This window comes from Ciona intestinalis, chromosome 8 (genome assembly GCF_000224145.3).
Source record: "Ciona intestinalis chromosome 8, KH, whole genome shotgun sequence".
NCBI lineage: Eukaryota > Metazoa > Chordata > Ascidiacea > Phlebobranchia > Cionidae > Ciona > Ciona intestinalis.
In genome coordinates, this window is record NC_020173.2 from 786933 (window position 1) to 798997 (window position 12065).

Genomic DNA, 12065 nt, shown 5'->3' on the forward strand with positions numbered 1-12065 from the left:
TGCTGGTGTAAGGTAAATAGAAAATTCCTTACTTGTACAAGCGTTGAACATGCAGCGAATGCAAGTAGCTCCTTTGCTCAATACAATTGAGTGCATCTGGTCCTTTGATGGGCAAGATTCATTTCGTTCGCAGGTAATTTGACACAGAGCATTTGGTGAAAGTTGACCGTTGCAATCTACAATTAAGGAAACACATTTTGTACAAGGAAGTGCCAAGGTAAACTTTAACTCAATACTCTTCATATAAAAATCCTTCATTTGAAGTAGCCCAAAAAATGCCACAATATAAGCAATAAATACGGTTTCATACAAAAGCTATACTCACGTGCAAGAGCACACAACGCAGCTAGAAATATCACAACCTTCATTGCAATGATCAGAAGTCTTTTCTTCTAAAACAAATCTGAAAAGGAAAGTTGATTAAAATTCATCACAACAACACAATCCCAGTTTCCTTACCTCTTGTATAGAAGCTATGAGATCCTTGTATGTCTCTTGGTATATCAGTGTCACCGATATATACCGCGAGTCAATTGTGATTCTTTGGCTGAAACCCGTCGCTTATATAGCTATAACTGATGACGTCGTATATCCTGTCACGTAGGCCTCCGCTTAGTTTATTCTTTAAAATTAAAACCGATGAAACTCAACCCAGATGCCGCGGGATAAAGCTTCAGGGCGCAGCTAAGTCGGCAATCGCTTCGGGGAAAATTTATTTTAAGAAAATTATTTTCGTCATGGGTGGGTCACATGTTATATTCTTCATGTTGCTGCCTTTTTCCTTTTAAAAAATTAAACCATGTGATTCCGTTTACGTAAAACGCTGACGTCAAAATTCCAATGGAATGACATTGTTTTGTTTTAAATATTATTTTCAATATATTAAACGTTTTTGTATATTTAAAACTTTAGGACAGTTATCATTACAAATGCCATTTTTGTGGATACCCGGATCCTTTTTTTATTATAAATTTAATTTTTTTTATCGACTTTATTGTCTTTCTGCTGTGTATTAAACCTGCATGCGTAGTTTACGCATTAGATAAAAAGATACTCTCCTGTGCGTTAGCTGTAAAGGCAGGTTCTGGTTTACAATGCAGGGAAGATTACCTGCGCGAGTAAGCATCTCTCGAGTGAAAATATCACAGAATAATTAAATTTTGCAGAAAGACGTTTGGTCGTGACGTAAAATATGCTTCATGCCTTCAGGCAAAATCAAGAGCTTTTATTAATTTGCAGTTTGCCTTGCTGCAAACGTCCACTCTGACATGCTATTTTTAAATGAGAACAATTTAAGCATGGTGTGTTATTCCAAATTTAGACAAAGATTATTTAAACTACGTCAGATAACCTGCACAGAGAGATGTTTGTGCAAATAAACGTTTTTCGTTTGTTTCCGGTCAGACATTACGTGATACAATGGACATTAAATTGCAACAAAACAAATGTTCTGGATCTACTCAAATGCAGCAAACACAGATCTTGGCCAATCAGCAATCGTTGCTAAGTGTGTGACTTCAGAAGCTATATTTTACTAATCAAAAGCCAGACGCATGTTGTCACGTGTATAAAGGAAACAAATCCATCAGAAAGTTCAAACAAAGACCAAACTTAAAATTCCTGCGGAAGTAAAGATCCGCTTAACATTACCAACGATCACGTTGTTTGTCGGGTTGTGAGAGTACACCTAAGCCAGGAAATCGACTTTATATATTCCTGACCGAGTTGAATACCCGTCATATTTAAATTTTCCAATGAAATATTTTTTACGCATGAATTATAATTCATACTTTAGTAACATGAAAATATTTTCCACTTGTGTACGTTTTACACACGGTCTTTACATAGCGCTTGGATTTTACTGAACAGTTAGTTATACAACCATAATGTAAGTCTGACCACACTACAGCCTATAATATTGTTAGTTTTGACTGTTTTCGAATATATAGGGCACACTCAATCAAGGACCACCAGTGACGTCACGGAATTGATTTTCCCGAAAACAAGTCTAAAACAGTATGATTTTAAACCGAAAATACTGTGTTGTTGGAATAAAGTAGTCACATTAGAATAAAACATAATAACGTATTATTCGGAAATACAGGCAAATATGTTTCATTTGAAAATATGTAGTCATACTTGCGACACACAGGCTGTTGTGCCACTTTCAAATACGGCACACCCCGCCAGATAAAATACCACAATCTAGTTATTCAAGTGTAAATATAATAAAGTGGTTTGTTATTGGTTGATTAACCATTTGATTGTGACGTAGGCATAACCCGGGGCAACCCTTAAGGCAACTTCCTGTGCAACGTCATAATGGATGGCCTTGAGGTAGAGCGACTTTATTCTTCCTTTTATCAGGCCATGTCAAATTTTCAATAATTTATTTCCAAATTCAATTTTTCAGCGTGACTTTTACAGAATAAATTCCACTTAAACGTCTTTGCGGAGCGTGCAACGACATGATGGATAACACAGGTGCCCTATATCTCTCACATTTCGCGCTCGTGTTGGGTAATACTAATTAACAGGAAAACGGAACTACGGGAAAGACGGGAAAAACTGCAAACTAATGTACGGGAATACGGAAAGCTACGGGAATCCGGGAATGTGTTTTAAGCACAATGCCGTTACAGGAATGCTGTGTTTTAACTTGTTTTAAGTCTATATACCAGTTACGGGAAGGTGTGTTTTAACCTTGTCTAAAGCCTATACCAGTTACGGAAATATGTTTTGTGCTTGTTTTAAGTATTTATCAGTTACGGGAATGTGCTGTAGGCTTACTAACGTTACAGGAAGATTACGGGAATGTGTTTTAAGAAAATTACAGGTATTTTCTGTCTTTAATTCGTTCATGTGCGAACTCTCCTATTATCCCTCTCGTGAATGGGAACGCCAGATTTACCTCCATGCGCTTTCACCAACATTACCCGATTTTGTTGGGCTGCTGTAGCCTATCTGCTCTTTTCTTTAAATATTAGCCGATTCAATCCTGTTTGAATACAAACACAGATCATTCAATCTTTTGTGCAGGAAAATTACTTTGCTGGTTCAGGATGACAATTTAATTTAATATTCTCCGATCGACGTAGGAAGTACAGACCCAATGGAAGAGGATTGAATATGCGAAATGCAATTAAAATGACATGGCTGGACCCCACAAATAAATTGGCCGCGGGAGTTTGGAGTACAGAAATGACTTCTTTGTTCCGGTAGTTTGACCCACGTAACCTTAGAGGCTTAGAAAGCGAAATCATAATGAATCGTCACAAAGCCGCTCAATTGGGGAGAATGCGAAGCTCTTAACTGCAGCGAAAATAAAGAAAACAGCTGCAATTTTTTTTGTGTAACATGTAGAAAATACTTTCAAAAATGCTGTTTACCTGCTTAAAGTTGGTCTTTCGAAAATATTTTCTTGTACAAAACACTAAATGATTTCCTAGTGTTCTACATACTAGTCTCATAATATAGTAGAGTGGGGAAAGATGGGACACTTTAGCTTTAGCACAAATTGCCCAGCAATATTTTTAAATTTAAAATACAAGACTGTTTTTAAAACATACGAGGAGTTATTTAGCGATTCTGTCATGTGTAGTAATGGAACGCACTTGTTCTGTTCAATACGAGCTTTAATAAGTACGTAACGACTAAAAAAAGTTCAGAGGAAAAATATTACAAAACGTATTCTACTATCTGTACTGTTGGCGTCGCTATGATTAATTTTTAGGTGTTACGTAAAGCTATAACATATTTAAAGCTGGGTCGGTAAAAATCCATAAATATGTTTTTTTATAACGAATATAGTAGGGTGGAAGAGGATGGGACAACTTTTCATTCTATTTTCTCGTCACATTTGGTAGTAAACAAAGAACATTCGAGGAATTATAAAACCTTGTCCTCGCGACTTTCATAGACCGTTGTTAATTGTTCAAAACACGATCACGATATTTGGATATTATAGTAGGATGGGGGAAGATGGGACACCTTTTCGTTCTATTTTCTCGTACATTTTGGTAGTAAACAAAGAACATTCGAGGAATTATAAAACCTTGTCCTCGCGACTTTCATAGACCGTTATTAATTGTTTAAAACACGACCGGGATATTTATATATTTTGTGTAAAGGTGTCCCATCTTCCCCCACTCTATTATATTAAAATTCAAAAATATTTTTTTTAATAAATAAATTTTTTTTTAGAATCGGTACCGCTGAGGTCCAGTTGGTACTACAGTGCCCAAATTTTTGGTAGTAGCACGCGTCATCACCTTGGTTCACAAATAAATTGTGCTTATTGAACTACCATAAACTTTTCTAGGCTACAAATAACATAACTAAAGTTTTAACGTATAAACATTTTGTATGGAACGTTTTCAATGTAGGGTCGTAATAAATTTGGACCGGGTGGTCATTGTATTTTTATTTAGCTGTTGCGCATGCGCAGTAGCGTCTTGGCGCATGTGCAATAGAGCCCGGTAAAAATATATTAATCGGAACGAATATATTACGACACCGGCGTCGTAATAGGACTTTCTGCTGTTTTTGCCATGTACGTCACAACAAATATAAAGACCTAATTTATTGCGACTTTTCGTTGAAAACAGTTCTTTACACACCCCTTCTCTCTTGTTTTCCTGATTGGTTGGCGGGAAAAAACAAGATTTGTTTTTATTTTATCGGAGAATCAGAAAGCACAGCATCGTAAAGTTTTATGTTTTTTACATACGAAGTAAAGCTGGAAAATATTGTATATTACAACATTCACGGTTTATTACAACTAAAATGAAATGTTTGTTCATTTTTTTGTTAACTTTTATGATTTAGAAACCTGTACAACTTTTATCAATTAAAACAATCAAGATGGCAAGGAAAAGTCAAAAAAACAAAGAAAATGAGGAACAAGAGAAACAGAAAAAAATAGAAGCTGTTGTTGAAAACTATGACACTGAAGGTGAACTTATAAGTGTACAAAGTATTTTATCAATGCAGACCTAAGGAAAATTTTGAAACCAAAATATTCAGGTGGCCACACAGCATAAAGGATTACCCGAAGAAGTAGGTACACTTTTCCGCTAGATATCGGTAATTATTTAAATTAAAAAATACGTAAAAACGCACAAAACAATACTACAAAGTGTTAATAAGTGTAAAACAAATTAATTAAATAATAATAATACCTTTCCTAAATTCATAAACCACTAGTAAGAACATTTTACCACATTAGGACCGTTATATACGCTCTTTCGTTGTGTTTACTGTCGTCGAGTCTGTGGTGTAACGGTTTGCGTGCGGTCATATACTCTCTTTGTTTCATTTTTACCGGGTTCGAGTCCCGCACAGTGAAATACATTTTTTTTTATTCATTTAGAAGTTTTTTTGTTTGATTAGCAAGAGTAAGGGGTTAGGGGTTAAATTTGGGGGCTAGGGTTAGGGTTTAGGGTTAGAGGTTTAAATCTTATGTGTATAGACCAGGAAACTAACTGCTTCCCATGGAATAGAGAAACGTATTTGTCATTACCTCCTAGCGGAAAAAGTGTGTCTACTTCTTTGTATAGTCCCATGTATTTTATACTAACATGTTGATATAAAGCCAGTTAAAGGTTGACATAAAACCAAATTATTCACATGGCACTATAGGTATTAGGTACTACTGTTATTGCACAACCAACCATTGAGAACATCCTCATTTCTTACCAACTTCCTGTTTGTCTAAGGGATCATTTGGCTATTGCAAATTCGATGTTAAGTTAGCATCTATTGCAACTTCCGCATAAAAGCCTCCTTACCTTGGTCATGGACACGTTGTCTCAAATATGTAGTTATAAAATGCGTCATACCTTCTGTATAATTTTTTTTGGATAAAACCTTTGGCGTTCAAATCAAATATAACTGAAAATGGGGGATAGGTGATTCGTCATCGTAGTTCGCATTATGTAATGTTAATGCCTCAATGGCATTCACTGGCGTAAAGTTATGGGGTTGCAGGGTTGCCTGGCAACCCTTTGATTTTGCTCCGGACTAATAATGCGTAAGGAATTACGTTCGACCAAACGAAGACACCATTATTACTGCTAACAAACAACGAAAAACAAACAATAATTACTGCGAACAAACAACGAAGACGCCATTATTACTGCGAACAAAAAAAAATTAGACAGCAGGTATCAGTGTGATCGTAGACAATTAGTTTGTTACAAGCGCCAGGGTTACAAGAAAAGATTACCTGCTGTTATGACCAAAATAAAAGCTGGAATCTGTAGTGGCGAAATCGGTTTGGCCAGTGGCTACCAAGCTTTATCTAAACCAGTGGCGCAACCAGCGCGTTCAAAAGGGGGCTGTCATATTTACGTCCAGTCAACGTTTATCTCTGACATGATAAAACACTCCCTTTATTGGTTGTGCATACTGATATATATCCTATTTTACGCGGTAAATTAAAACTAACACTACATTATTAAAAAGACGTATCTAAATTAGTATAAACTGATGAAACATTGGTGCAAGTTTTTTGCAAACAATCGTGTTTTACTTGCTCCCATACGATCTGTAGCTTTTGTATAATTTCTGTTTCTGATGATTAGTTTAAATCAGTGCTTCCCAAACTATGGTACGCGAGCACCTTATTAAGTTCAAACCAAACGATCGCAAATGATCTTTTAGTGATTGTCGTAAGCATTATTTTAATCCACATAAATATAATAATCAACGTGTGAATTGCTATTATGTCGTAATCAATTACCAGGTCAAACAATCGTTATTATGATGCAATGAATCCACGTGTGAATCCCTACTGTTTCGTAATAATTATGCTGCTTGGCTGAGGAAAACATCGTAAATATACAGCAGTGCTACTTATGGAACCTATTTATGTTGTTTATTCCACCCTGTTACCCCATTTAATTGGCAAATTACAATTATTTTACACGCAACTTTGAGAAAGGCAGTGCCACGTTTGTGTTACAAATACCCGCGGAAAAAATAGGTGTGCCCGCGGTACGGTTTCTAATTTCACTATTTAAAATGAGTTGTTCACGAGGCTTTAGTAGTCTAGTGTGTAGGTGGTACAAGAACGCTGCATGAACCAAAATTATGTATACGCGAGTAGATAAAGTTGGAAACCACTGGTTTAAATGCAGATAAACCGCGATTATGAGGATTTTAATTGGTGCAAATATAAAAGCAAATAGCGACGCTATCAGTAAATTGGAGCCAACAGAAATCGTAATATGATATTACAAAGTATCGTCCCGGCCGAGCTTAGACAGAGTCGTTCGTTGTCACCGCACGAGAACCGGAGTTTCATTACGTCATTATTCACGAGAATAAATTCACAACGATTGCTTCGTTTGTTAGGTGTGGAATGTATGCTACCGCATGCGTCTTCCTTTATTTCCTAGACCGGCGCAGAGCGTAAAAATATGACGCTCATACACGATGTTTCGATGTCGTGGTTGGTTGGGCAGTGGGCACATTCCTCCAGATTGTTTTATTATGAAACGTCATAATTAATAGTTACGTTGCAATAGACCAAGTGACATAACAATTGAACGAAAAATTGTTCCAATTCTAAGCGAACGAATTTAATATTGAATGCAACGCGTGTGTGTGCGTCTTAGCACTTTCTGGCTGCGTGCGTGTCTGCGGAAAAGGGGGCTGTCATGACAGCAAAACAGCCCCCCTGGTTGCGCCCCTGATCTAAACACACATTTAATTCACATGCTTGTTGCGTTTACGTTCGTAGAAAGTAGTCATCGTAAACAAGACAATCCTTTACTTAATGGCAGACGTGAAAAAGCAAACATTCAACATGTTTTAAGCACCTGCAGGCTAAATAATGAACGTGTGAGTCCCTATTATGACGCAAATAATCGACATGTGAATTTCCATTATGTCATAATAAAGGTCAAACAATCGCAATGCCAGGTCAAACAATCGCAAATATGATGCAATGAATCCGCGTGTGAATCCCTATTATTTCGTAACAAACACACTGCTTGGCTGAGGAAAACATCGTAAATATAAAGCAGCAAAACTTCTGGAACAGATTTAGAATGATTATTACGGCCTAAATCGTTTAGAATGCAATGCAGGGATAAAACATTGTCTGTTTAGCAGTATTGCAGTAATATTGTTTGTTTACCTGAATTCCTATGGAGTAATAGAGTGAGTAAACCAAACTCGCGTAAGCAAAAAATAGTAACAGGCTGTTCAGAAATATGCGTATCGTATTATGTTTTAAGTCTGACTAACCGTGTTGTAACTCTAAGTGATGTAACAAAATATTGTGGCAATATGAACGTGATACAACAAACTTTGGTTATAGTTAGTTAAAAGTTCCTGTGCGGCAAAAACTAAATACGAAAGTCGGTATTATGACGTAAATATTCAATGTGTGCCGACGTGCCGTGTGGATTCCTACTATGACGTAACAACATTCTGTTTGTCTGAGTAAATCCTGCGTAAATATTAAATAATGACTTTATTACGCGTAGGACGTAGCATAGATTAATATGGCTACAGCGGGCGAATGCAATTGGTGAATTAAAACTTACGGGTTGGTTTACGCTCATATTAATACGGCGCTTTGCAACTATTAGTTAAACATTTTCTTGCGAACACCCCCCGTCAGAATAATCCTAGATCCGCCTATGATTGTACCACAGTTACCACCTAACGGTAAGGAAACTTACTTTGAATCTTTTTTATTTCAGTGAAAGCACAAATTGAAGCTTATCGAAAGTCTGTTCAAAATGTTACCGATAATCTAAGAAAAGAAATGCAGGTTACGCTAATGAGTATTCCAAAACATGTTCAAGAAATGACATTAAGGGAATATTGCGAAAAATATATCATTGAAGCAAAGTCACGGGAACAGGTATTGTATTTAAAGAAGCGTTTTATTAGTTTTTGTATTTGTAAAATACTTAATGTGGTATTAAATAGATTATAATGTGGTATTAAATTGATTCAAGACACAACAAATATGTTATGTTCTTTCGTTTTTGTTGATGCTTAACCCTTTGGCCGCGTGATTGTTTTTCGTAATTTTTCACTTTTGACCAGGTCTCACTTAATTGGAATTTGCAAGCAAATTATAGCAGCTAGACCAAAACTTTCTTTAGGAAGTTTGTGCTTTCGCCCCGTGATTATGAAATTATCTTCAAATTCATATTTTAATATTTAGATTATGGAATATTTCAGAAAAGAACAAAATTGTTAAAATATAATGTATTACAAACTTGCTTAGTATGTAAAAACCTTCTTTTTGATGTATAATTTGTGAAGTTACCTGCATCATAAATGAAAAAATTACAACAATGTTCAGATTCATCAGAACAGGTTGAACTTCTCATGTTCAGAGTTTGACAAAATAATATTTTTTCGATGCAAATCTTGATTTTTGAAAACATTTTTCAGTCAGTACCTGTGCAGCATACTAGTTTGGGTACTTACTAGGAATTATGAGAACTAAACCTACAAACACTGTACAGCTAAAGCCTAAGGGGTGCCCTTTTTATACATTATGTACAACATACCTGTTCTACATTGTTTTCAAGGCTAAAACAGCTTTGCAAAGACCAAATCAATGCCAAAACATGCTTTTTACACTAGGGTTTCCCTATCATAACTATTCACACAGTTAAGTTGCGCAAAAAGGCAAAAAAACGGCCAAAAACTAGGGACCGAATTCTAAGCAACACTTAAATATGCCAATAATATGTTCACAAACTTTAGCAACAAAATGCTTAAAATTTTTAAATACATTGACATACAATTGATTGCTTCTTCTTTCAAACGAGACCAAATTTGGGACCGTATGATAAGAAATAACCGAACTACTGACTATTAACTAACTTGTGGTAGGAAATAGCCCGGGCGAGGGTCGCGGTCCAAGGGTTTAAATTGTTTTGTATTTAATGAAAATGTTTAATTAAATGTTTATATTGTTTATGTCAGTGTATTTCTTTTGTATAAGTTGATCATAAATTCATCTTGAGTGTTGTGGTAATTATACTGGGATTAGTGGGATTGAATTACTTTTTAATTCATTAATATAAAACTCCACAGCTAAGAAATAATACTTGAATGTTAAAATATATCTCCAAACCTATATTTTATAATTTCTTACTGTTGTAAAGACTAACCATTGAATATTGTATAGGGTGAAAGTGGGAATGACCATGTAGAAAACATAGAAGAGATGACAACTACTTCAGTTGCAACCAGTGCTGGTATAATTTGTGTGTTATTGATTTAAAAAAAAGAGGATTGATATTCATATGCTTAATGTTTTGTTCTGTTACTATGTTCAAACAATACTTTGTGTTTTGTCAATTTATTATCGTAATATCTATAAGACTGTATGCATTTTGGTTTAAATTTATATATATTTATATTTTATAAGTGTTTATATATTTTGTTTTAACAAATGTATCTATTATCAATTATTTCTATGCAGTCAAAGGCAAGTCCAAACGTGTCAGTCGGGCTGTTAAAGGAAAAAGAGGTCGAAAAAAGGTATCAAAACTTCAATAGAATGTGATCGACATCGAAAAAATTAAAGTAGAAACTATTATTTACTCAGATTCCAGAATATAACTTTTGTAGTTGGTCTAATTGATATTAAGCTTAAGCTTAAATTTATCACTTTTTATTTGGCTGTAACTTATCCTTAGAGCAAAGTAAACTAATAATGAAGTCAATTTATTATTTACAGTCTTCATTAAAAAACCCAGTCCTTGCAACACCTGTCGCACATTCCGGGGTTGTCCAAGGTACTCCTATATTCAAGTAAGTTCAATAAAAGTTTTGCTTTTTTAATATACAACCATTTTGTGTGTTGGTGCTACAGAATTAGATTACAGTTAAATTTGCATTTGTTTTACGAACTGAAAAAGAAACAAGAACGTTTAGATAGTTTAATTGCCAATAAATTAAAAATTAACACAGTTTACATATGAAACGATTCTTTGACTAAGTTGGCCACATTTCATGTTTTTCATCTTTTAAAAATGAAGTAGAATAGTAATGCTTTAAGTTTTTGATTATTACCCAATGCTTACATATGCGGATACTGTATACTAGTCCATGTATTAATTATGGTAACTTACTTTGACAGACCTGGCCTGACTGAAACCTGCACGCGCACAATGACACCAAGAGACATCTCCAATTTCCAGCTGCAGTTGTTTTCAAGTCGTGGATCTCCCCTGCATATTGCAGTAAGTTGGTTTGTAATGAAAGTATGAAAACACTAAACAGTATGATTTTGTTTTTCAAGTAAGTTTAATATTTGATGGAATGTAATTTATACTTCTGTCGTTTCATGTATGTAAAAGATGGGCAGATCTTTTTGTGTATGGCTGAAAACTTAGACAAAGTACTAGTTACCAAAGGGTTAAATGAATGATCGTTGAGTGTTTTGCTTAAGCACACACCTACAATGGGAGTGACATTGAGCATTGAATCTGATATCGTTTGGTTACGATGTAACCTTTTAACAATTAAGCCATTATTTAGGAAATATTTGAATTGCTATGTTGGCAACGCAACGAGAAAACATACATAAAATGAAATAATATATATATATTTTAAAAATAATATGTTTGTTCAATTAAAACCGGATGTTCTTTTGTTACTAAGAAATTTGATTGATTAAAAATGTCTAAAAATATGAACAAACATTAGCATCTGAATTCTAAAGTAACTTTATATACACCAGGCAAACCACATGAGTGAAGAAATGCAGAGAAAGGTGGCAGAGCAGTTCGCAAACATAACACAGGGACTGCAGAGAGGATTGCCATAATAACAATGATAATTCATTAATTCTATCTTTCCAGCAATGTACTTATATCTCTGATGTTAACAGAGTCACATACTTGTCCAAGCCTATCCTAACATTGTTTGCCACGCAAACTTTTTTAAAGCCCTACGTGTAGGCGTTGGCGTCATGGTGTGTTGGTTGTGAAAATGATGTAATAAAACCTACACATTAATCATTTGTTGTGTCGATGGTATTTACATGTTTTGAAATAAACACACACTAATTAGATTCTTTA

At 35.0% G+C, this 12065-nt stretch overlaps 1 protein-coding gene and 1 long non-coding RNA gene across 3 annotated transcripts; one reads left to right on the plus strand and one right to left on the minus strand.

Moving 5' to 3' along the window:
• Positions 1–6: 6 nt before the first annotated feature.
• LOC104265882 lies at positions 7–613 on the minus strand. Its single transcript, XR_717326.3, has 3 exons — positions 460–613; positions 326–403; positions 7–176 (listed from the first exon to the last, which is right to left on the minus strand). It is a non-coding gene; the product is annotated as an uncharacterized LOC104265882 (long non-coding RNA).
• Positions 614–4648: 4035 nt separating this feature from the next.
• LOC100178363 lies at positions 4649–12058 on the plus strand. Of its 2 annotated transcripts, XM_002130084.5 has the most exons (8): positions 4649–4769; positions 4828–4954; positions 8715–8878; positions 10166–10235; positions 10463–10521; positions 10721–10794; positions 11123–11225; positions 11726–12005. In XM_002130084.5, the coding sequence occupies exons 2-8, from the start codon at positions 4864–4866 to the stop codon at positions 11810–11812; spliced, it is 648 nt and encodes a 215-aa protein (XP_002130120.1). In that variant the 5' UTR covers positions 4649–4769; positions 4828–4863; the 3' UTR covers positions 11813–12005. The 2 variants fall into 2 exon arrangements, with proteins under 2 accessions (XP_002130120.1, XP_018668423.1); XM_018812878.2 differs by lacking the exon at positions 4649–4769 and having other exon boundaries at positions 10166–10244; positions 11726–12058.
• The last annotated feature ends 7 nt before the right edge of the window (positions 12059–12065 follow it).

What these genes read in the sequence shown, in the direction of transcription:
- LOC100178363 (XM_018812878.2), top strand. Translation starts at nt 4,864, where the DNA reads ATGGCAAGGAAAAGTCAAAAAAACAAAGAAAATGAGGAACAAGAGAAA. An exon ending in CAAGGTACTCCTATATTCAA is followed by an intron (nt 10,795 to 11,122) that starts GTAAGTTCAATA and finishes TTACTTTGACAG; the next exon opens with ACCTGGCCTGACTGAAACCT. An exon ending in GATCTCCCCTGCATATTGCA is followed by an intron (nt 11,226 to 11,725) that starts GTAAGTTGGTTT and finishes TATATACACCAG; the next exon opens with GCAAACCACATGAGTGAAGA.